Source organism: Alosa alosa, chromosome 17, assembly GCF_017589495.1.
Source record: "Alosa alosa isolate M-15738 ecotype Scorff River chromosome 17, AALO_Geno_1.1, whole genome shotgun sequence".
Lineage (NCBI taxonomy): Eukaryota > Metazoa > Chordata > Actinopteri > Clupeiformes > Clupeidae > Alosa > Alosa alosa.
In genome coordinates, this window is record NC_063205.1 from 8,963,994 (window position 1) to 8,990,885 (window position 26,892).

The 26,892-nt window shown below is 42.5% G+C and overlaps 1 protein-coding gene across 12 annotated transcripts in view; it reads right to left on the reverse strand.

The window, feature by feature from the left end:
• atp2b1a (ATPase plasma membrane Ca2+ transporting 1a) overlaps positions 1 to 26,675 on the reverse strand; it is a 64,738-nt gene extending 38,063 nt beyond the window's left edge. For 3 of the 12 annotated variants that reach the window (XR_007196308.1, XM_048267969.1, XM_048267960.1), the window contains exons 1-8: positions 26,021 to 26,146; positions 18,968 to 19,538; positions 9,769 to 9,966; positions 9,309 to 9,566; positions 8,863 to 8,988; positions 6,629 to 6,787; positions 3,825 to 3,863; positions 1 to 156 (exon numbers count right to left, since the gene is read on the reverse strand). Coding sequence is in view for 11 of the 12 variants with exons in the window: in XM_048267969.1 (XP_048123926.1) it covers positions 1 to 156; positions 3,825 to 3,863; positions 6,629 to 6,787; positions 8,863 to 8,988; positions 9,309 to 9,566; positions 9,769 to 9,966; positions 18,968 to 19,163 (1,132 nt within the window). In the remaining variant the exon portion in view is untranslated. Of the gene's footprint in view, positions 157 to 3,824; positions 3,864 to 6,628; positions 6,788 to 8,862; positions 8,989 to 9,308; positions 9,567 to 9,768; positions 9,967 to 18,967; positions 19,539 to 21,946; positions 21,979 to 26,020; positions 26,147 to 26,575 lie in introns of those variants that run through there. The other 9 variants (XM_048267970.1, XM_048267968.1, XM_048267964.1 and 6 more) reach the window with 8 other exon arrangements.
• Positions 26,676 to 26,892: the final 217 nt, after the last annotated feature.

Genomic DNA, 26,892 nt, shown 5'->3' on the forward strand with positions numbered 1-26,892 from the left:
CAGCTTTGCCGATCTGGACAGCTAGTTTGGTCAACTTCCCCTGGAGAACAGATTTCTCCTTCTTTGGCAGATTGCTTTTCTTCTTCTCCTCAGCATCAGCTCCTTCATCACTGTTGAGTGGCTGCATTTCCATGGCTGCTCCATCCTGGGCTTTGGCTGAAACAGACAGTCTCTAGGCTATTACCCAAAGGTACACACACACACCCACCTTCTCTCATCTCCTATCTCTGAAGCTGTAGCATCTAATAGCTTATCGGACTGTTTATTAAGGTTTTGCACCTCCGTTCTAATGTTACGTCACCGTTTGTTTACAACTAAAGTGGTAGGCAATAATGGTAGGCAAGGCACTGCAGAGTGGTAGGCAAGCCTACAACAGTCAGGTTGCATAGGCTACACAGTTACAAATAGCTTCAAAATTGAAATTTTAATATCAAATATTGACCGGGATGGTTTCACAATAAGAAGCAAAAAGGCGACGAACGACCGTTTAGCCTACCTATCCTCATGGTTGTGGAGGATGATCGTTAGCAGCTGTGAAGTCTTTTATTCTCAAGATGGCCTAATGGTGTAGCCTATAGGCTACTGTCTACGAAGACGTAGGCTAAAATACAATCTACAGTCATCCAAAAATGAATTGCCAGAGATAGGCTATGAAGGGAAAAAGTGCAGCATTTTAAACATGGCAAGAATATTTTTACTGGAACAGTTTGTTCTAATTTGTCTAGTGAAATTCGTGCTTGTGGACATCAATCACCTATCTTCTGTCCTATTTCAAGTTATCATGAGTGTATAATCATAACAAATGCTAACAAATGAAAACAGAATGGGCTTATGTGCTACAGCCTACAGGTACTCCCGTATGTCAAAATAAACTGATTTGATCCTATGAATTGTTTAGCAATCACACACAACAACTTAACACAGCAACCTCAAACACCACTGTTGAACCTAGGCTAACGTTACTGCTTCAGTCATGTAAGAAATAAGCAGTTTATGAATTATCTTTACCCGTTTAATCAAGTCCACATGACCAAAATAACAGCATATTTAAAGGCTGAGCTAGCATAACAGCCCAATATAGCCGATGCTGCAATGGACAACTAATACAAAGTTTCATACAATTAATGAATTTTATCACTCACATTCTGAGTTTTTCTGGGTGGTTATATATCCATGCAGACCGTCTTCGAATAAGCCATCGCTGTTATATGTTATAATATGTTACAGGATTCATGACTTTAACGGCATTAATGTTACATGATGCTGACTGACGCTGGCTATAACTGTAGGCTACCGTTTTAACGTCTGCCGAGTCTGCCAACCAAAACCTGTCGCTGTTCAGTTTAAGTTAAATGATCAAATATTGTTTGATTTTGTGTCAACTTTCAGAGGGAAGACATGTTCCTTTCTGGCCAAATGTCACAGCTTCTAAGAAAGTCTATCGTCTTCGTGTAAACAGAGTTTTGAACAGAGAAAAAAAAGTTAGGCTACCATCCCATAACGTTATCGATATAGATCAATGCACCAAATCAGGGCGATTTTAGCGAAATAACGTTCCTGTGACAGGCTATCAAATATTGAACAATGGGATAACGTTTCATCATCACCTTTATTGATGCCTGAAATGTTGACATTGCTGAAATACAGAGATGTAGCCTACTGAGAGGCAGCTGCAGACAACAATGTTCAATGGGTTCAACTTGTCCCTTGCCTACCAGGTGGATGTAAACAAAGCTATAGAACCTAGAATACGTCACATGAAAAACGTTAATACAGGCTAATTGGAATTATGTAATTGTGATTCAATGTTAACCTAACAAAGAAAAGTCTTGACTGTCAACATGCTTGGGAAGCAGTGAACTTGCTAATTGCTTCCCCATAATCATTTTTGGGGCTTGATTGTGCCCGGGACTCTCGCCTCACCCTTCGGCCAACCTCGCCTAGTGGTACTTAAGGCATTGTCAAGGTAGAAGGCTGGATTAACCAAGTCAGGTAAGGGTGATTCAGTGACAGAACAAGATAAGTAGTCATTAAACTTATGCCAAAGACTACATTGCTAGCACTGCAATTAACCAATAAATGGTCAGTTAAGCTCTGCTTAATATTTGGGTTAATACAGTGTTACTGAGAGCAACCAAAATTAGGTGGGCACTACATAAGAGCTATGAATTGTCTATTCTACTACTACCAGGGCATTTTAAGATTACAAATCACAAAATGAGCTAGCCATGGTACTTATGGTACAAAACATTGTGCTAATGTTAGTCACTAAATACATTTTAGTGAACTAGTAAACTAGTTGTTTTTATCAGATCCACATTTAACTTAAACAGTATAAAGGAGTAGGAGTCTATGGTGATAAGAATGCTTTATTTGCTTATTAGTGTAAAACGTTCATATTTTGATAGCAGCCGGTATGATGCTTGAACCTCCTCGCTTCATTTGGGCATGACATTGCCATAGAGGCAGCATTGTGGGTGGGATTTAGGACAATATTGACAGGTTATCAGCCTAATAATGGGGAGGCAAACAGCATTAATGCCTGTAAACTTGAATTAGCCTCATCTCGCCCCGACTCAGCAGTGGGTTTGCGGCTAATGTGTGTAGGGTCAGAACAGGCCATGAGGACACAACCGCTGGCAAATCTTTTCAGCCCCCGTCACCATCTTCCCCCTCACAAACAGAGAGAACGAAGACCCATTTTCCCCAGGACTCGAGGAATGTTAAACTAATTAAGTATATTTCACTGAGCGAAAAATGTAATTAAGTGAGGTGGAAATTTAATTACTCCAGTCTACACTCTGCTGGCGGTTCGGGCTGTGGCTTTCTACACTGGCCAGGCAGACACCATTTAAATTCCTCCAAAGCTATGTTCGTCTCTCTTCCAGCTCAACTCAGTCTGTCCAAACACACATACGCATCAAACCAAGTAACCTTGGAGACACAAAGCCCTCTTTGCTGAGGCCAAAAGACTGATGCCCACACCATCCGTCAATGTGGAAAAATCATTACTGCCAGCCAGCCTTCCAAAACACACACACACACAGCCAAATCCCCCATATACAACACAAAGTCACATGACAAGACTGATCTCACACTGTAGTAGCAAAAACAGCATAGGGGTCAAGCCAAACCATGTCTGAAGAGTGTGTACTGATTTTGTGTGCGTGTTTTAGAGGGGGTGGGGTGGGGGGGGGCACAAATGGCTTCATCTACTGAGAAGAATTAAGCTCTCTTCTTGGCGCAATTTGCCGCCAAGGGGGACTGGGGAACACTTTTGGTGAAGTGAGTTTTTTGTTCAGACACACAGAGTAGTAGGCTACAGAAGTGTGCCTGTGTGACTTGGGCATTGCGTTGGGAGCTGGCACTAGACCTGGGTGGGCAGCTGCTCTCTCCCTCAGGATGCTCGGAGAGCTTTAAAATCTGCTGGGTGCTAATCGCCATAACTGGATTCAGCAGCACCTGCCTATCCCTGCACAGCATGGGGGAAAGCACACGGACGCTAGCACTCGTACCACACAGCGCTAATGACACACTAACACATGCATGAAACAAATTATCCAGCTGGCAAACACAGACACACCCACAATGAAGTAGCCTACATGCGTGCATGTTCCCACACTACCCCTCTTATACTCGCCGACGCGCACGCACACACACGCACAGCCTATTAGAGCCTATAGCACTTCACCTGGCCAGCTTTAATGAAAATCCAATAGTGCTAACGGGTTAAAGAGATGGCTTTAAGTACAGGATGCCACATGAGAGGGCAAGCAGGGCTAATCAAGAGCTCGTTTAGCCAGCGTGTCAACAGGGCCACTTACCTTTCTTTCGGTTTTCAACCGAGCCATCCTGCTTTTTGTCTGTAGAGAAGGAGGTAAAGGGGGAGAGAGTCCACTCAGTAACTTAGCCATTAGCCACCATTATGCAAGAGAGCGCCAGGCAGTGAGCGTCTAAACACATTTCCAATTATGTAAATGTTCCCTTTGATTTAATAGGAGTGAGAGACGATCCCCGGAATTTTTATGAGCATGCAAACAAACAAATGTGGGCTCTTCGGCAGCTCGGACATGCAAATCTATCGCTACTGCTTGCTCCGATCTACACACACACATACGCAGAGGGATCTCACACACACATACGCAGAAGGATCACACACACACACATACGCAGAAGGATGACACACATACACAACACACAAACACACACACACACACACACGCAGAGGGAACACATCCACTTCTAATACAAATCCACCCCCTGCTTTTGCTGTCTTGCTTGAATGAGTGCAGAGTGGGAACCTGCTGAAATGTCTGCAGGTGTTAATTTGACCTCCTGCCACAAGTTACTAGTGAGCCGATAAAGAGCCATTACCGCGCTGCTACCTAATGAGCCACTGCAAGAATCACTGTATATGTAACCACTGCTATGATTCACTGGGCAAATGTGCAATGGGCAACAGCATCATCAAAAACATCGATAGAAAGTAGCGAGACTGTGGAACCAGAGTAGGAGACAGCATAGGAGGCTATATGCGTAGGACAGGCACAAGGGCATTGCCTGGCATTTCTGTAGACATTTTCATGAGCCATCAACTAAAGAGGGTGATCGCAAGACATTTAAACTGAATGTAACCAAGTGTGATGGTTTTCTTCAGATGTTACCCACAGAATCTTTAAGTCGCATTTGCTGTACTTTTAGAAGCGTCCGTTCTGATTAAAGCTCCATTTTTATGAGGCCTTCATTTTATGACATTATTAACACTCAGCATGACATTTGTCAAAAAATAAGAGGCAAATCTTTCATACTTTGCTTTATATTTGATTCAACAATGCACCATTCAAGTTTAACTCAAGGCTGCATAACAACTCTGTTAATGTCTGAGCTGAATCTGTGAAAAGGAAAAAAAAAAAAAAAACACACATCTATCTATAAAGCAAGAAGCGTCTGTGTGTCTGTGTGTGTCTGTGGCACGTGTAACCTGCACGACAGGGTAATGGCCTATACTTGTGCAGGGACAGTCTATAGTCTAGGTTCAGTGGAGATTGGTGTAGGTTTTTACTAGACCAGATTCTAGTACTCACCCCAAAGACAACACACGCACTTGTGGATAAAGTTTATAATAAAAATATATAGTTTATTTCACAGGTCAAAGTCATTCAATTCAGTTTAAGTTATTTCAATATCAATATTAAAAGAGATGTATTATGTTATATCTGTTTACTATTCTATTATGCTATTTTATATGTTCTATTCTAATATTCTATTTATATATCCCTGTACTACTTTATATTTTTGTTCTATTTAATATCTAAGTATAATTGTATTTTCCTTTTTAAAATACTATTAATATATTATCCTAACCTTATACTATATTACCTAATATCTTTATTATCCAATATTATTATATACTATAAATTAAACACAATAAAACCCAACCCAAAACAAAATGTGAGTGCACTCAAGAAAATAATAAAGAAAAGAAAATAAATGAAAAGGGCAAATGGTTCAGTCCAACTTGTGCAAAGTGCAATCTTCCTCTCCGTCTCTCACCAGACGTAGTGCTACTTCTTCTTCTCCATTTACCGGTTGACGGTTTTCTGTTGTTGTTTTTTAACATTTGTCTCGTGCACGCATCTGGGGGCTACCAGGGAATTATTGCGCATCATAATTGGAAGTGCCAATTCATTGGGTTAAACACGCATATCTCGCTGACTGTTTGTCAGACTGACCTAAGATTTCGTATGTGGCTCGCGCGTGGCACAAAGGTGTGCACTCTCGATTTTGAAGATTTTTGAATGCATATTTCAAAAATATGCTTATTTACGTAGGACGTTTATCGCTGCACTGCACTGTTTCCAAGGGGACCAGTTTCAGCGGAGCTCCACCCCATGGATTGTGTACTGAAAGTTGCTAGCTAGGTCTCACTTTGATGATATTCAGTCGCAATTTAAAAAACGGATTACTTGGGAACCGCTTGTGGGTTAAGATGCAAGATGATTATCATGTCTGACCTCAACAATAAAAACTCCCTGTATGCAGTTTGCTTGCATAAAATTATTACGCGGATTTTGCAACAACACGCCAACAAACACGGGTATGTAGTGATCACTCAAAATAAAAGTACGTGGCTTAGCTGACACCAGGCTACTTTGGACTTGAGACTTTGACTAAACAAACGACAATTCCGACTGCAAGGTCCAAAATTGAAACAAGCGATAGGTTAATGCCACATAGCTAACGTTAGTTGCAGACTGAGCGACGTCACTTATCACGCCATCAAACACGGGTATACCTGTGGGCATGTAATTGGGCTATGGGTTTTCTTCAGGAATGGCATGTTTGAACGGGCACTGCACTAGTAAGGTTAATGAAAGATTAATTTCCTCCATGGCTTATTCACTTCCTAACACAGGGTCCCCTATCATTGCTTTGTGTCCAACTGTGTGTGTGTGTACAGGTATCTCTGCCTGCCTAGCCCCACCTGACTCTGACTCAAAGTCTTTGGCACAAATGAAAACACCAAGATGTGTCACGAGAAACTGCCCGCAGAAAACTTCCATTCAGGAGGAAATGAGCAAACTGGCAGCCAGAGAGGCCAAGGGGAGTAAAACATTGGGTGACCTACTTTTCTTGTCCTTCTTCTTCTCCTCTTTCTTCTTCTTCTCCTCTTCTTCATCGTCGTCGTCTTCTGAAGCACCCAGTAAAGTGAAGATTATTCCAGTTTGGGAGTTGACTCCCACGGCAGTGACCAGCATTTTCCCAGAGCCCTCCATGACATGAGTTCCTGTAGAGGATATAGAGGCCAGAGTTAGTTTCTCACTCACACACGCACACACACACACACACACACACACACACACACCTCAGACCACATTGCTCTTTGTAATACTGCTTCATCCTTTCAAATTTGACAACATTATCAACTTATTATATATAGGCTATCGTTTCTAACCTGCACCCATACCCAATCCTCCAGGATTCTATATTGACCATTTGTCATCATTGCATATTTATTACATTTGTGCAGGTAGTAAACACCCAACCTTCAAAAGGCTGCAATCTTCTATATTGCCGTGATTGTACACACACATTTAATTTGACCTCCTTGCTGGGAGCATCATAGATAATGGGAGAGCAGACCTGCCAACCTTGAAGACATTTTTTGAGTAGCACCTTGAGCCGACAAAAAAAAAATGCTCACGTCGGCCTTCAGGCATGCAGCCAAAAACAGACAGCCATACACGCAAGGTACATTTTGGATAGCGACCCATCTTTAATGTCAGATACCTATCTAAATTTGATTCAATGTGTTCCTGAAAGTGCAAACTGAATCTTTTACAGTAGTTCTATAATGTCGACAATCTGTTTGAGCCTAATAATTCACCTGAATATAGGCTACAGCAGATAGAGGCTTATGGACATTTGCTGTTTTCAGTGTTTCAGGCTACCGCAGGGTAACTCACAATACCCTACATGTTTTTTTTTCCCTTTAAATACATTCAATGTTCAATTATTACCTGCTGACTAATGCAAATTACTGATTGCTTTTAAAGAATTTCACTTGCACATGCACTCAGTTTCTTTCAGATGATCTATATGCTCCAAAGAAAAAACCAAATTGAACACTCCTCAGGCCATCCTTAAAAATATTTTTCGTTTGCGGTGTCTTTATTTTTTGTAAATATTATTTGTTCTTGCACTAATAATCAAGAAGAATGATCTATATGCTCCAAAGAAAAACCAAATTGAACACTCCTCATGAGCATTCATTCAATGCTTGGCGTCTGCGTGAGAGAAACTGAAACTAATCGATAGCGTTGGTATCAAAGCTCCGCTTCAACCTGTTGGAAGGCTATTTATTTATTTAACTAAACTTAATAGAAACGGCGTTGTTTTTGGAACTTCCTTAGAAACAGAGCAGAGACTGTATAATACACTGTATAGCATTGAGTATTGTAGGCCTATAGTCAAATTTCAATATAGCGTGGCCAAAGAGCTTGTAGCCTTCTTTCTGGGTACATGTAAGATGAGCCCTATGACCCCAAAGTCTGCCATGACCGGACCTCAGGTCAAAGAAGTTTGAGAAAGGCTGGTCTATATAACCTGCATCAGAATGAGGTTTGCAATGGTGTGCGCCTGAAGGTGCGGGTTGAAGACCCAGTCAGTTCACGATCACGATATGCACATTTGTGTAAATTCATTCCCTACGTAATCACCATGACCAAAATTGTACTTTTTTTTACTTTGAATCTTGACTCACTAAGCAGCTCAAAATTTAGCCTAGGTAAGTCCACTTTCCGATTCGTTGTTAATGGCTGCATTTGGCCATGGAAGCTCCCTGAGTGCCTTTTAGTTATGAAAACTTTAACCATCAGTGACACATGGAAAATATAATGTTAACTGAAATAACTGGTGAACAATTAATAACTTCAAGAACATCAAACTATTAGGCCTATTAGGTGAATTCACAACCGCACTCAGTGGAGATTTTGTGTGTGTGTGTGTGTGTGTGTGTGTGTTGGGGGGGTGAGAGAGACCATTTCAGCACACAGGACCAACTTGTTTCATAAAATGGGATTAGTGGCCAACAAGGACCACAGTTGCAGGGGCGAAAAGTAAACAGAACAGCAACCCCTGGCTCTGGGATCTGTGGTGCTGCAGCAGCAACATCATCATCACTGCAGAAGAGAGGCTTGGGGTTTTGTGAAGCCTTATAAGTCCTAAGCAGGATGGTGAGTGTCCAGTTAGGACTCCTGTAGTCAGTCAGTCAGCCAAGGCCACTCTAATGCCTGCTAACTGTTTTGTTTAGCAAATGAAGTTGGGGAGTTGGGGATGGGTGGTAGAATGGTGACAGGATACCTGACAGCAGCATGGGGTCTTTCTCTTGTGTCTTCTTCACGTGGTCGGACTCGCCCGTCAGCGAGCTCTCGTCGATCTTCAGATCATTCCCTTGGATGAGGACGCCATCAGCAGGGAGAAGGTCACCTGGAAAGCATGCATTTACAACACGTTTACAACAGTCACTCCTGACTAAAACAAAGCACATTGAGAGATGCAAAAATATGCTAATGTGGCAATACATCCTAGGGTTTGGCCAGCAGAAAAATCTATGTAAAGTACAAGAAACAATATATCTCTGAAACTTCTTAGTAAAATAAAAGCAAATGTGTGATGATCCCAGCTGTTCATGTGCACATCAACAAGGGAGTATAATTCATTCATTATTCAGTCATGGTAATAAAATAAAAGGTAATAATGCAAATCTCTGAAGATAGTAGATACTCTGAACACATAGTGGCTCTCACCATATTTGATTTGTGCTATATCCCCGACCACTATATCGGCCACTGGGATCTGGATGACCTGTCCACCCCGTACCACGGTGAACTTCTGTTCTTGTTCAATGCGGCTCTGGAGGCCACGGAACTGCTTCTCTTTGCTCCAATCATTGAAGGCAGTCACTAGCACCACGCAGACCACCGACAGCAGAATGGCAGCACCCTCAATCCAACCAGCTTCTGCCTCGCCTTCATCCTCCACGCCACCGGCTGCTCTACCGCAGTCTGCACACACAGTCAAGATCAAAATATAAAACCTCTGTATCCATTACACACTTTTAACACACTTAAATCATTTAGTACATGTTGTAATCATTCATGTGTAATCATAGAGTGAGTGTGCCTGATGATTAACAAAAAAAGCAAAAAACAAAACAGAACTGTACAGAGAAGCAGAAAGGGTGTCAGGGAAGTTTCAAGTGCTTACCTACATGTTCGGCCTCAGGAGGTCTATAAAATGAAAGGCCTAATGAAACTATGGCTGCCACTTCTAAGATAATCAACGTCACATCTTGTAATGCTTCCCAAACTAATTGCAAAAATGTTTTTGCCTTCTTTGGAGGTATATAGTTCTGTCCAAACGTTGTTTGTCTTTTCTCAACGTCTGCAGGCTGCCCACTTAAACCTGTGTGGGGGGCAGGGAAAGGGGGTTGGGGGAGCAGAGAGAAAACAAATGTTACTATGATGTCAAATGATGGTACAGAGCTCTAACAAACATAGACACATTCCAGCCTAACACAGTCTGCTGATTGACCTTTGATTCCAAAGGACCTTTTGAAAAGGTCCAATCCCACCTTATGGCTGCTCAAGCCCCTACCTAATCCACACAACTCCAAAGATGTTGACAGACATCACCAGGCCCATGCTACTACTTCATACAATCTCTGCTGTACTAGGGTTATGTCAGAGCTGGGAGCATGAATACGCGGACTCCTATTACTTCATTATTAGAGAGCAGTGGGTAGCACAGTCAGCAGTCACTGGATGAAAGACAAAGTGTAGTTAAGCCTTTCACAACAGAAGCCAATAAACAGGCCCTTACTTCTAGTTAGACTAAATTGGCTCTCTTGGTGTCTCAGTAGATGACAATTACATCAGGCGGCAACAAATACACTCCTGCTCCATGGCAAGCGGCAAGCGAGATATAGTGTGCTGTCGAGCGAGGAAAGAACCAAAAAGGTCACTGGTGCGTTATGCAAAAAAGGGTTCCCAAAAACAACAAGCCTCCACCAGAATCAGCAGTTCTGGCCAGGGCCGGTGGCTCGCTAAGCAGGCCGGGACAATGCATATCCTTCCTCTCCTCTGTCACTGGCCAGTGCAGCGGTGAGGCCACAGGAACAATGTGGCTTTCCTCTGCTGTGACTACTGACCAGGTGAATTATGAACACACAAGACAGTGTGGAACAATGTGGGAGAGGAGAGGTGGGGGAAAGCGGCATTAAAGGGTATTGTCTGCACACAGACAGACACACACAGAGACAGAGACAGACATTTTTATTCATGAACACGGTCACGGCTGTGCAATGCAGTGCACAACAGCTTCATTCAAATGACTGGTGCCTCCATTCAAAAGAGTCTGTACTGTTGCTATGCATAATTCCCCACAGAAGAGGAACAAACAGGCCACAGAGAAACAAGGCCTAAATAAAGATGATGGAAAAAAATAGGCTGAATGGAAAATAAGCTAACCCACAAGCACTGGCGGCTTGAACTGCAACTCAAAGCTGACTCTAGGTCTTCAAGTAATAACAATGAATGAAAGCTAATAAGTTCTCATCATAGACTCACTCCTTTTAGAGCAAATAATATTAAATGAAGGATACATTTTCTAAAAATAAATAAATAATTAAGTTTTCATCAGACTGATAGGTTACATAAGTCTGACTACATTTCAGTCAGCTACCATCTGAGGTATGCTACTGTACTATACCTCATCATGAGGGGATATGACAAGTCAGTTTGGCCTTCGGTTCAAAGGTCCATTGTTGAGTTGGCCTGGCTGATGTGAGAAGCACTGAAGCTTGGTCAGCAGGAGCAACTGGTCTCCTGCCAACATACATTTCCACACACACACACACACACACACACACTGTGATGCCTCAGCACAACACGTAACAGACATCACATCCAGTCAGCAGCACCAGCAACAGACCGCAGAGGGGACAGGGCAGAGTGCCATTCAGCTGTCCAAAGGCCAGTCCAGGGGTAGCCCAAGGGAGCTGTGATCGGGGTGCGCCTGACACCACCGACTGTCTCCCCCCAACTATCCCCCACCGTGTCCAGCCCAGAAACAGCGCTCTATGGCACAACAAACCACAGGCTAAATAGGCACCAACACTGTCTGCCCACTAACCACTACTTGTGTTGCAGGGTGACTTGCAAACAAAACAGGGGGAAAAAAAACAGAGATATAATAAAAAACTATCACCAGACTGTGTTAGTGAAAAACAAGCAGGCAGAGAGCGCCAACAGGCGTGACATTTGATTAGGCCCCATTAATCCAGACGGACTCGCGCCAGCTGATAAGTGCTGAGTGGCGGCTTCCTCCTCGCGTCGCCTGCACTGTTTGTTCTCGAGCCTAACAGGACGCTCAGATTTTTTATCCCTCCCCTTTCACGAGCAAAGCTGATCCTCTGTGCTTGGTCAGTGACCATGTGTTTTTTTCTGAAGTGTTTTTAGTCTGGAACCCTTGCAGTTTCAGTGTTGAACGTGTGTGCAATCACACACGAAAGTGAAAGTGAGAGCACATGTGTACACTGGTGCAACTATGTGTGTGTGTGTATATATATAACTATGCATGAAGCAAGAGTGAGCATGTGTGTGTGTGTGTGTGTGCTCGCTCGTAGACTAGTGTGACAGTGTGTGTGTGTGTGTGTGTGTGTGTGTGTCACACAGCGGATTAGAGGCTGTGTGTGTCCTGTGTGAGATGAGGCGCCGATGACTCAGGGATGACAGCTCCATTGGAGGGCTCCGCTTTCTCCTGCCACAACGGCCCACACTGTTTGCTTTGATTCTCACCACATCCAATGAAAACATGTTGACAGCTAATACCCATTTAATTTCTCACACACCCCATCCCCCAACACCACTGTCTCCCTTCCACGTAGCTCACCCTTTTATCAAAAAGGGTCAACCCAATTACTTGCATTTGCGGATTGAACATTCGCCATCAGCTGGGAACAACTTAGACAACGAGCCACCTTCACTAGGCCAACAGCCTCCCCCTGGACACAATGGCTAAATTCATGCAGCCAGATGATTCACTAGCTCTTGACTGGACACCTAAGAGCAATGGGACTCCAAAAAAAAAAAAAAAAAAAATGGGGATGCGGGAGCTTTTCTGCATGTCATAGCGGTCAGTCTACGTTTGGCACCAATCCCAGGTGCACCAGCCCCAGACATGCCGAGTCCTTCTGCTAGTACTACACCACATTCGGATTGGGTACACACACACACACGCAGGAGGTGGTTGAGACGGCCACTGCAGAGAACAGGTCGGCATAATGAAGCACAGGGAGCGCGGGGGAGAAGCGCAGAGGATTCTGCAGTTCCTAGCCCAGCCTTATGCTGTCTGAGCCTGCTACTATGGAGTGCAGTGAGGGATTAGTTAACAACAGGTACACTGTTGTTCTCTTTCTTCTCAAATTCAGGGGGGGAGAGAGAGACAGAAAGAAAAAACTGGACAGGGAGAGCACCAGGGCAAGAGAGAGTCTGTACAATTGTCACACTATGCCTAATACTTTCAGCGAAGACAGTGAGAGGGACTAAGACTAGCAAGTATATGTAGCACCAGCAGCAGACCCCCCCCCCACCCCACCCCATCAGTCACACCCCAAGCGCTGCTACTAATTCTTTGCACTGGAAGTGATTGAAAAGATTAGGGAAGGATTTGGTTTAGAATGGAGAAAGGGCCTACTTACTAATTAGAAATCCCTTTTCAATTGTCAAAGCTGTGGTAATCTTGAATGACTGCTTAATTTCCTATGCCAAAGCTGAATGAGCTGATTAGAACTATAAAACATGTCATAACTGCGAGGCCACCGGCCAGGGGGTTATTGTTACGAGCAGAGGGAACCCGCCAGGACTCCATTACAGCCTTATCACTGTGTGACACCCCGATATGACAGTGGTGAGTGACTCTGGCAGGAGTCTCTCGCGGAGGAACCAGCACAAGGACACAAACATAGCCAACTCACAGCCCCCTTGGCATGAGCCAGTCTTCTGAAATCATACTTGCGGTGGTGTGTTACCCCCCCAACCCACCCACCATTTGTGCAGTCATTTGCACTGGGATTGCAGACATCCATGGAACGTAGTGAGCCTCTCTTACCAGCAGACAATAAAAAGACGTGTAAGGGCAGGACGGGACAGGAATTGACACCCGACACAGGAGCTGAGCTGTTTCCATGCCTGAGGTATGAGCACCACACGGTCTCCTCTGTGCAGTTCTGGCTACAAAGCGAGTGTGTAAAGAACACAGCAAGCATTTTGCATAGCATCAGAGCATACAAACTCCTATCCAATAATAACCTGCCGGCTTTTGCCTGGACTGATGAGTTCAGCCATTGTACACTGTACATCTGACACTATGCTCATGTATAGTTTACAACTATTACAACCACCCCCTCCTTAATACTTCACAATGCAGTGGGGAAAAAACAAAAAAATAGCTACAGACAATGTGTCTATTCACATTCCTCACCACAGGGGACAGAAGGAGAGAGCAGCGGAATTGCTGTGGACGTGGTGCTGTTTTAATCTGAGACCAACCCCCCCCCCCTCCCCAAACGAGTTCAATCAAGGTCACGCCGGCGATTATGCCTGAATGTCTATGCGGAGGCAATAAATCTGCTAGGAGCCTCTCCACCAAGGCCCCCTGGCAGTCACTGACGCATCACTCCAAACCCCACCACACCTCCCTTACCTTGCCAACAACCCCAGCACCCCTCCTCAGGCACTGCAGCCACTGGGGAAAAGACCCCCCATCCCCCATACTAACACAAGGATTCATCTAAAGCACAGCCAGAGTGCACACTAACGACCAGGGGGTCGTTTCTAGAAAGCATCGTTTGCTAACTTGCGTCGCAACCTTGGTAGTACGCTCCATCGTTCTTGGATTTGGTGTTTCTAGAAAGGGTAGTTCGAACTCTCAATCGCAAACAAGGGCCTTAAAAGTTTGGTCGTTTGAACTACTGCCCCTAGGCAGTCGCACTTTGTGTCGTTCCTTGGTAGTTCCTGTTGGTGTCGGGCGCCTAACCAAAAATCACAACCGCCCTAACCAAAATTTGCGAAGTGGATGTTTATCTAAGTGACTCAATGATTGATCTATCCTGTAGCTTAATTTTGATTAAGACACTGACTCCCCTACTTGGCTCATTCTTGCTATTTATGTTAATTCAAGTATTGCCTTGCTTTTAGTATTATAATCTTCACAGACCTTGCATCAGCAATGACAAATGGTGTAGTGGCTAAAGCAGATGACTTATTATCCCAACGTTGTAGGTTCGATTTTCCTCTTGTTTCTCGCTACCTGCAGGTGAACTAGTGTGACACATAGATTCAATTGTTTTTGACTGATGTATTGTACCTATGGTCTCTCGATGTAGAGTAACTATATACATAAATATGTATGGTCAAAAACTATTGTTGTGTCTCGTAGGCCTACTCTTACTCAGAGATGAAAAGAAGAGATAGGATGCGAACTCCAGCCGAGCGCGCAGTGCACCAACGCGCTGCCGTTAAGCCACGAGACAGTTGATAAGCTATCTGGGGATACCCAGATATTTGTCCAGGCTATATATTTTTTCCAACACCTAGATATTTAACACAAATAATGACTCATAGTGGTCTGCTTAAGGCGAGACACTACAGGTGAATAGGGTAAAATTTTTAACAAGCAGATATCACTATGAAACTTCCCCAGTTGATTACTTACATTAATATGAGAAAAAAATGTATTACAAGTTTGCTGTAATTTAATGTTTACATATGCAAATTAGGCATTATCTAATTAAATATCGCTAATTTGCATACATTTTAAGGCCTGAAACCTGAGCATTGGATACAGCCAAGTTCAAAATTATGTTTTCATTGTGTTCAGATATTAGATGGGAAAACATTTACAGAGGGATTTATGAATATCTACTTTTTTGTTATCCTGTAAATCAGAAAATTATGTCACTAGCCCTAAAAATCGCTTTTTCCATGTTTTTAGGCATAAAATGTCATGTAAGTCAGGCTAGGAATAATATATCAACAAACCCCTCTGTAGAAATCTTGACATATAGTTAGGCATAAGTCTAGAAAGTTTGGTGTATGCGTGCTTCTGAAGTGGAGTTTTGAGCTCAGAGTGCAGTGGAAACTCATTTTGAGAAAACAGCCTTGAAAAGACAGCCAATGAGATTCCGTTCTCAGCCTAGACTTCGCCTTTGAACTTTTTGATTGGTTACTGATACAAAGGAAGTGTCCATATATGGATCACATAGCGTGATACAGGAAAAACAGAGCTTTCAAACGGTAGTACACATGTTATGTTTTGGACCACGGTCGGTGAGTGCATGCAAGGTTAGAATGCTGAATTTTGCTGAATTTAGGAGAAATATACAGTGAGTAGACACAATATAATGAAATAAACACCTAAATGTGTAAATCGGACTTTTGTTGTAGTAGTGTGATAGAATACATGCTAAGGTAACATACTAGCTCAAAATCTCGAAATTGACCAGTGCATGAAAAAACGATGTTTTCACCTGCCGTGTCTCGCCTTAAGTTAACTGTTTTATATGCTTGCAATAGGTTTAGGTTTTGGCTGATGGCAATGACAATACCAGCATTAATCACTTTCGGTTTAGATTAGAAACATGCCGACATAGGCGTGACAGAACATTTCTAGGGGGTGGGGTATTACACGTTGCCACTGTTTCTACCAATGATATGTATCGGCTGCATCATCAACAACGTTGTTGGAACTATTGTGTGTTCGAGCGTTCGAGGTAGCGAATTGCGACACAGGTACGATGCTTTCTGGAAACAGGTGTAACAGTGTCGTTGTTTGGTCGCAAGTTGCGTCGTACCATGGTGGTTGAGCAACGTTGTTGCTAACTTTTCTGGAAACAACCCCCAGGTCAACACCAGTCATAAAAACAAAGTCTACCTCAACTCATCAACAATCCACTAGATCTCACGATACTATAATGTCACAATATTTGTTGTCAAGGTAAAAATCGATTTCGTGGAGTCACTTGGAGTAGCTAGCTGTAGCCAGCATGACTGACAAGTCTGACGAAATTAGCATAGAAAGATTGCCCAGCCACTTTTTTTTTGTGTAGCACCATTTTGGGTATCTGCTGGAAACAATATCACTCAATTACACCGTTTCCCCTAAAACACAGCATAACACAGTGCACATAACTGGCACTATTGCTTCCATGTCCTGCCAATATGCTTATTTCAGTCTTGCTCAGCTGACTTCAAAAACATAAAGTTAGCAATATTTATGGATCCGTGTTGGATCAACACAGCCCAATACCCTCGCACAAATGGTTCTCCATTGAAACTATAGCTCACCTAACCTGTGCAAGTACCACACACTTGGTGGCTAGCATGTTACAGTAGCTCTGCACTTCACCGGGAGTTGAGGGAAAAGTAAACAAAACTCTGTGGAGGGAGTCCACATTCTTAAAGGAGCTACACCACTTTCACAAGGGTCTACTCACAGTCTTATGGCAACTTGTCTGATTTTACTGACTAGGGAGAGATAACGAGAGATAGAGACATTTCAGTTTGAAATAGCCTGCTATTACATATTTTATTTGATACTCATTATTATTTAATTTTAGGCTTAGGCTATTCAAAAAAAGTGTTCCAATTCATTGCATTTTTATACTAGCCTAAAAATTATTTTTGTAGAAATATCAGTAGGCCCATCAGCAAGTTAACAAATGTAAATACTCGTACTTGGAAAGAAAAGTCACTAGTTAAAACTTCAAATACCGTACACCTGAATCATTTTGCATTCTGTGACTTTCAGTCCATATAGGCTATTGTTCCAGTCATTTCATCATTTAAGTTTTTTTTTTTTTTTTTTTTTTTTTTTTAAAGTGTTAAAATATAGTCTCGTTCTCGTGAACCCAATATCGTGGGCTGAGTGTATCATCACACCCCTACCCTACACAGGCATCCATAGAACCGAATGTTGGATGGAAAGTAGGGGTGTGAATCTCATGTAAAAGACGATACGATTCGCATCTAGATACATGGGCACGATTCGATACAAGATACATGTTCATAAAAAACGATTTAGTACGATTCGATGCAATTTGGTGCAGTTCAAGAATGAAAAGCATTCTGAAAGATTTTTTATCATTTGCTCAAGGTGCACATTAATTTTATATTATCAATTATCATGGTCATGATTGTCAATAAGGCAAAAAAAATGTGTGAATATGATTATCTAAACTGAGGTTTGTATCATATACTGTATTGAAATGAAAAAAGAATAGTCTACATTTCAGTCAAACACAGCAGCCAAATACAACATAAAAATACATTTTTATAGACTTTATAGATAGATAGATAGATAGATAGATACTTTATTGATCCTCAGGGGAAATTCAAGTTTATAGATTTTATAGAGTTATATCTGATTGCTTTCAAGGAGCTGTAGCCTATTATTGAGGTAAGACAATACCGAAATAAAATAAAACAGTGCTTAAGACTCTTGGCCTTTTCTCATATAGCCTACAAGAATAAAATAGGCCTACATGTCAATGAACTCTCTGGGCTTATTTTGTTCCAACGGTAGACCTAATATGCAGAAACCTATAATGCCATAAGTCTGAGTGAATATGAACAAAATAATAATAATTTGTGCATCGTTTTAGCAGCAAGGGCCAAATTATTCTTTAACATTAAGGAAATCCCTTCATCAAACGTAAGGCTACTCTACAGACCATCATTGCTGTTTAGGAATGCTTATGCTATAGTAAGTGTTTAATTTCGCGCTGGACATTGAAAAACAAGAGAGTAAAAATTGTCAAACAAACGACCGAGTGCGAGTTGTCACGTGCTTAAGTTGCAGTAGATGTATGGGTAATGAGGTCCTTTGACAACTTTGAGCAATGAATGTAGCCAAAAACGAACTGCATTACCCACAAATCCGTGCCACGTGTAGCTTCAAAACAGGAAGTGGGATGAACGCGCTGCTTGCAAATTGCGTAAATGAGAGTCTGAGGGAGCAGAAAAGGTTGTGAACCAATTCGTAACAAGTAAATCGATATAGCGACCGGTTCATTTCAGTTTTATTCTGATACGGGGCTTCACGTATCGATGTAGCTGTATCTTGCACGTTAAAAACGGATACCGATACGTATCGGTTAATCTTTACACCCCTAATGGCAAGTGTGAGTAACCACTCTAAACTGCATCCTCAGCTCTGGAAGTGTGGCTAGTCATGTAAGCAGTGATATGGACCCGAGCAGCTAACCACTTCTGCTTCTGGCGATCCTACAGGACAGTGCAAATGCCAGCATAGACTCTCAGTATAACCTCTCTTTAGACAACCCTGTACCTCGTACAGATATGTTTCAAAGGTCTGCCAGGACACAACATGACATAGGAATATCTACCCTCTATAGGTGATGATTTCAATCTGGTGCAGAGTCCGTTAACGTCGCCGTAGTTTTCCTGGATTTTGGTAAGACCCTCAGTCCCCCGCAGTTCCATGAGCGAGCGCAGGTCCTTGAGCGTGACTCCAAAGTCCCCACCATCGTGGTTAGCCTGCGCTCGGGGGCTCTTCACCCCACTGTACGAGTTGTTCGCCATCAGGCCTTCCTAGGCTGGCCGCCCCGCTTCAAGCGTACGTGGCTGGGAAAAGTCGTCCCCGTGTCCTTCTTCCGCGTGGGACAGTACAGAGATCAAAAGGACTGGACAAGAAGGGGCAGGGACAGGAAAATTAAAAAAATGGGGGAGGGGGGCCAAGGGGAAAAAAAGGGAGGGGAGTTTTAAATCCTTAGTGAGGGGAGGTAAGTAGATCCCATAAATGTTTGTGCAGTCCCTGTTCAGAGGAGGAGGCCATGCAGCGGGCACCGAGACGTGGGCAGTTCAGAAGCCATTTCCCTTGGAGCGCCGCATGCCTAGTTGCTCATGCCTATCCAGCAGCGAGTCACAGATCCAGAGAACAAAGCCCTCAGAGACCTGCTAGAGAGAGAGAGAGTTATTCAGTGTGACAGTACATAATACATCATGCTCTGGTTCTCACTAATACTTGCAAGGGAGAAAATACCTGTTGAAAGAAAACGTAGCCAAAGAAAAAAAGAGGAAAACCTACGTTTATGTCTTCAAAAACAAATAAAACAAGAGAGCTTGACACTACTTTCTTAAAATAGAATGAAAGGAACCCCCAGGTCACTGGCGGGGGTTCAATATGATATGCTACCCCCTATCTAGTGTTTGTGAGTGAGGGGGGCTGGGGCAGTGAGGGGGCCTAGGCTTATTTGAGGAGTAGCGTGGGAACCACTCTGCCATCTTGACTCTTATGCATGTGAGGCATGCCCTGAGAGGAGCCACAGAGCCAGCCTGGCACTCTGAGCTGAGGTCTCCAAGCTCTCTCAAGCTAGCACAGCATATGAAATGCTGACTCGCTTACAGTAATGGACTGGTGGGGGGCTAACAACAAAACCAAGCCAGACAACTGCGAAAAAGGACCAGAAAGATTCTCCAGGTCTAGACTCTAGAGAAAAGAGGGTGGACTAGACTACCATACAAATGGGTGGGCGTTGGAACTGTCAAGCGAGAGAGAGCAGCTAACAGGTGGAGAAAGGGCAGCTGTCCACTCCACAACAGGTCCTAAGAGGCACATTGTGCACTATTCTATCCACACTCTCGAACATGGCTGGATTTTAAAAGGGAAGGGGAAATGATGGGAAAAACACACATGTATTATTATTTTTAATAAACATGCAAGTCATGAGGGTAAATCAATAAAAACTACACAAGACCACATCAGTTTGGAACTTGGCTTGGTTTAGGTTTGTAATCGGTTACTCCCTTCTAGTTTCTTGTCCGCAACCTTAACCTATATAGAAAGATTCTGTTCTACCAGAGATACTGGGATATTGCTATGTATTCCAGGCCTTGACTTCTAACTTAAAGGAGAAATCTGGCGAGTTTTCACATAGATCTCCGCTTCTCAAGGTCATCAAGTACTATCGGTTTTACCTAGCTCAAGTTCCTACAGCCAGCAGCTAATGCAGCAAGGCAGCTACAGCGCTATACTCTATGGTCATGTAAATGTAGCTGCTGGCTGTAGCAACTCGAGCTAGGTAAAACCGATTGATTTCTCCTTTAAGTTAGAAGTCAAGGCCCGGCATACATCGCAGTATCTCAGTATCTCTGGTAGAAAATAATCTTTCTATAACTTATAGAAGTCACTAAATGGGTTTCCATCCAACCCTTTTTTACAGGAACATCAACCATTCAGGCGATGCCTTCCATTTGGAACAGACCAAGCATGATTGGTGATCATTTCTTGAGCTCAGTTTGAAATGATGCATTTGAAATCACTCAATTTTTAGTACAAAGATGCCAGCTAGCTAACGTTAAGCTGACGTTACATCCTCTTCAATTGAACTTGTTCAGAGCAATAGCAAAAGACAGAGACCCTAACAGCTGGGCAACACCAGGCACACAACTGAAGTGTTTTGTTTGCGTAGCTGGAGCGTAAAAATAGTTTTGGAAGCCTGATCAATTTTTTTTTTAAATATGCATACCACTCTCATCTTTGGTGTAGCCACTTCCATTGAGGAAAAACTAAACTTGCAGCTTTCATCAACATGGTCAACAGGACCACTTCTCTGGAAGGCAACTCATTCATTGCCTTAGGCCCTTAGGACAGCCATCTATTTTAACCTTTTACACTGTGAGATCCAGTGCCACATTTGCATTAGTCCTCATAACGAAAATGGCTGCATCAAAGTCCATTGTATGTAGCATGCACAGACCCATTCATTTCAAATGACGCAGGCTCTAGTGGATTCTTCATACAAGACATGTCACGTCGATTGACCATGAATATGGAGACGGAAAGTGGAGTGTGTCACTGAGGACTTGTGTAAGGGTACAGTAAGGGAAAGGGGAATGAATGAGACAACTGTTTCAGATGATTTTGTGTGGATAAGTCACACAGATGTGCGTGTCACTCTATGTGTGTGTGTGTCACTCTGTGTGTGTGCGTTTTGTGTGTGTGTGTTTGACAGCATAATGGCTCCCTCCAGGACTGACCCAGTGCAGACAGGACACAGTTCTTGCACTGGAAATGTTAACATGACACCACCAGCTGGGTAGTGTCTTTTACCCACAGACAGTAAATGAAGAATACACAAAACTTAATTTAATTTTGTTTTGAAACCTAGAACTGTCAAGCTCCAGTCAAATCAAATGTATAAATATATAAATATATAAATAATGTTTCAGGCTTACAATTTAACCGTTCACAATGTCTCTCCAACCACCATAGAATACACAGTTCCTACACTTACAAAGACATGTCCTTGACTTCAACACACAAACAGACAGAAGTGAAACTCGTGTATAAAACCCTTACAAACCTTTCCACTGTGACTCATTCTATGGCCTCGGTCTGGAAACAACAACAAAAAGAACAGGCAAAAAAAGATGGTAAAACCTTAAATAAACAGTAATATTTTAAGGGGTCTTTATATTATTTTCCTATTGAACAAATACATGGGATTTAAAGTCAAAATTGCAAAGGTGGTGTGCAAGGAGCATTGAAGGAAGCTAGCTGGCTAGCTGGCTGCAAGACAAAAGGGGCTCAGCCGACTCCATTAGCCAGTCCATGCATCCCAGACCCCCCCCACTCCCCGGCACAGCAGCCGCAATGCCAAGATGAGGGAAGTGCCAACATTTGCTGCGCAGTGACAGTTTCGGGTTGCAGCGCAGGTCACATGTCACAACAGTGGAAAATCATTGTGATTGGATCTCTGGACTAACAGCTGGCATGGTCTGCTTGACTAACGACAGGAGGCGATTTAACCCTTTCCATGCAGGAGCAAGCAACAGGAAACAGGCCTGGTGTAGAGGTTGAAAAACTGCATAGAACTCTAGTTCAGGCTCTCAAAACCAAGACCTATGATATCAACAGAATTTAGCCAGTAAATTAAAGTGAGCCTGTTCTTTGGGACAAGTCTAAACAACATAAATCACTGGCTGAAAAAATACTCCATTATCCATACAAGTGATGTTTTTTATGCCCTGAACGTCAACTTAGTTTCATTATTCGTATGCATTGGCACTGTCATCTTGCTGGGTAAAACCCCCTCCCCTTTACTGTATGTGCCAATCCTGTTGTGGATAGTCAAGGACAGCAATTCCAGGGATCCCTCCACTCAGGAGCGGCCTGCCAGGGGTTGGGTATATTTTTAGCGGCCCCCAGTCTGCCCCCTCCTCTTCTCCTCTCCCCCTCCCCTCTGCCGGGTACGGATGAAGTGGGTCAGGGCATGTAATTGTGAAGGATACAAAGCAGCCAAACACTGCTATGCACAGCTCAGTGCTCTCAGACCCTCACTTCACACTGGTGGCCGGGCACTTCTACCCTAGCTAGCCTGCCAACTCTCAACACCACACGTCGGCTCACACACGTCGTACCACTTGCCTCTCTAGAGTACTTCAATCCGGGACAAGGGCTTAAAAAAGGAGAATAGCTTTTCACTTTGCTACATAGTCATATACTAGTTCCGCAAAATTAGAAGCAAAAATAACCTCTTGACTTCAGGGGATGAAGAGAGAAAAGTAAATGGAAATTAATCCTATAGAGATGTGTTTGTGTGAGTCCCACTGGTAAGTCCAATGATTTCATGTGCCAAGTCAAATTCCAAAGAATAACCTTATCTTTGAAGAGGGGTCTTTGAAGATGAGGACCTTGGGGATCTTTTGTCATGGGAGGCCAAGTTTGTCTTTTGCCCCCTCTATTCTCTTTGTGCAGTTAATGCATGACCTCCCACCGATGATCATTTACAATTCATCGCACACTGTTTCAAGCGACATTAGTGTCTATTTCGTCTCAGAAAAGGAGTGCATCTAGCACTATCAACAACAAAGAGAATCATAATACAAAACTAGACATAGCTCAGTGTGTAAGAGTCTTATAAATGTAACTCCATATGTGGTATGTGGATATGTAATTGAGTCAAATAGAACTGCAGATCAGTCCCACAAATCTGTGCCATGACAATTTGCAAAGGCTGGTCCATTATGTGTATAGTCCAGCTTCAGTCTGCAAAAGAATATCTTCTTTCTGTTACTTTATTTTAAAGTGATCTAGCCTACTTCTCTTCAGATAAATAAAAACAATAGCACAAACAATGCCTAGCTAAAGGCAACATCTGATTTAGGTTTTAATAGACCTAACTTTTTCTTAAACCTTAATATAAATTGAATGAGATGGAAAAACACTCTATATGCAGTAAATGACCATATTACAATGTACTTGATAGTACAGCAGACTATATTTAGCTTACCATGATAGCCAATATGGGGTTGAATGTCACCTCAGATTAATGTGACAAAAACTTCTGCTACCTCTTACATAAATCAGTACAACTGCATGGAGGCTCAGTTACAATTCTTTCCGTATTATGCCTTTGAGGAACTTACTGGGCTGCATGTTATGCCTTCCACTCTTACACAGTAAGAGCCCACTCTTGCATACTGAAAATAAATAACCAGCAACCAAAATAAATAATAGCATTCGATATCTGAACATTAGGAAAACAAAAATCATAATTGCAGGACACCACACATCACTATTCTCCATAATGTATAGCAAAGCAGAAAAAAGCCTCCTCTAAACTGGTAGAGTTCCAACAGTAGTCCAAAGGCCTCAGAAATGTATTTCACAGTCAAAGGTTACTTGATTTCATGGATAAAGTAAATCATTAAACCTACGTCTGAATTTACTTATACATTACATTTTCTCTCAAGCATCTACCTAGTGAAGCACAATGCAACCTCATAACCCATACACAGACACTAAAATGTCACAACTTGTTCCAACAAGGGGCTGCATGCTTCTGTCTGTATACTATCGGTAGAAGCTGATAGTTGTCTGACACTCAGACACTAAAATGACTGCACCAAGCTTTAATGGACTGATTGCACACTTTGTATAAATTCATGGAGTCAAGAACCGCATCGCTGTTAATTAGGTAAAAATTAAAATATGTCTTTTTTTCAGTTACTTACAGGTAAATACGGATTATTTGGTTATCTGACACAGAAACGTTATACGGGAAAACTCTGGCTATTGACTACTCCGATTAGTGCTTAAGGGATGTGCTGGACTAACGTTACATGTTCAACGCCTTCAGAAAACAGTCAAATGTACATCGATGAACTAGTGACTGGACAGTCTTTTAGCCAACTATGACAATTGGTTCCCATGTATTAAATTATACCATTCAGCCATATCGTTACAGCGTTATGGTTTCATTATGTGCATATAATGGTAAGTAACGTTAAATCGGCGGGCAAAAATTGTGTCTTTCTGTGAATGGATTGTCCTGAAGAGTTCATTAGATAGACACCAACAGATCAAGTGTTAAGTCTTCCCCATAGTCAGATTAGTGACACTGAAATGCAGTGGTGAGTAACGTTGACGTGAAATCACAATAACGTTCTCACCAACGTTAACCTTAAGTTATCTAAAGCTAGCGTTAGTTTGATTCGCATTTACAAGACCGTTATCCAAGATTGACATCAAGTTAACTTACCCAACAAGTCGGCGGACAAATAACGTAATAACGTTACGAACTGATTACTATGGATTATTAAATGGATACAACAGGAAGCAACAAAACGTTTTTTGTTTAGCAGCTAGCCTGATTGATAATGTTGGCTTGGGTTGAACTGATAAGTTAACGTTAAGCATGGATTGACTGACAAGCTAACAAAAGTTAACGTTACCACCACCTGGATATAACGTCACGATATGCAGATGGGGTTAAACTTTTAAAAATAACAATAACGTTGACTGTACAAAAAGTGATGAATCAGAATTGAGACGTTTCAAGACAGTCAGGAGCTTGTAAAGAAGCTGTCATTACATAAACATGTTAACGTCCACTTCTCACTTACATTCATTGCTGACTGACATTATCTTAGCAAGAACATTTTCTTACAACGCCCAACGAAGCAATCCGTTGACAGGATAACGTTACACACTTGTCTGCGTCGATTAACGTTAACTTAGTAATTTTACCGTAACTTGTTCTACGGTCACTCTTGCTAACGGTAACGTTAATGTAACGTTAATTCAGAACTGTTGCTATTGAAAAATAATGACGTTAAGCTATTGCCAATCGTTTAAGTTTGACAACCACAGGTTATGTTTACTATCATACATACAATTCAAGATTAAGGTGAAATTATATTTGAAATGTGTGGACAGAGGTCCAGTCATATCTATCTCCAGACAGTTGGTTAACGTTAACGTTAATGGCATGCTGGCTCAAGAAAAACGTAACGTTGAGGTTGCCTAGCGTCTCGAGCTAACGTTATCGCTAATGTTTAATTTTCAATGGCATTATTTTACATTTCGTTTGGTGCTATATTACTTCTTCGATCTTACGGTGTTCGGAGTCTCCTGACAAGACATGTATACTCACATTTTGTTCTATAACGCAGGTTTTAGCGTTTGCTAACTAGTTGATATGTCTTCCACAGACTTTCTTCTCCCCTTCCACGAGCAACGCCAACCTCCAGTCAGATAGGCTAAAGAAGCTCTTCCAGAACTGAAACGCGTGCAGTGGAACACATTTGAAAATATTCATAAGCAAACCAGCAACTTTCCATTGTGCACCAAACTCTAACGTTAATGTCCAATGCAGCTCGTCGTAGTGAGTCAACACAAATCTGTGGATGGTTTTACCTTGAAATGATAATCCATTCACTACAGCTGGATATGAAAGGAAGGCACACCTTCTTGCCTGCCCGTCTTAGCTGCCAAAGAAATACGAACTAGCGGCAATTAACTAACGTTAGCCAAGTTGGCTAACGTTAACGTAGGGTTGCTGACGTCCGATGTGGTGAACACAAAATAATTTGATATCAGAATGAGATGGTGCTTTACGCAAGGTGGTGGTTAAGCACAGAGACACTGGAGTTTCAACATGGCAAATGCAAAAATATTCAGGCAAAAAATGTTGAAGAACAATACTCACTCCGCTCTCGAATGGTGCCCTGAAACCCCCTCACTCTCGTTCGTCTCCCTACCTCTCTCGCTCTGCAAAGACAGACTCCCTCCACCAATCTGCACAGAAATCCCGCCCCCTACAAAACGACATGTGATTCACGTTACGAGGCTGGAGTCCGTCCCCCTGACGTGAATCACATGTCCCAAGGGACGCTGTGTAGTAGGTGGGAAAATCTGCGAAGATTGGAGGGGAGCATCTGTCTGTCTTCAGTTTGGCTCATGATTGGCTGAACTCACAAATCAATCGCCTGTATGGAGATTTTCTTGTTCTATCTCTGCGAGTCA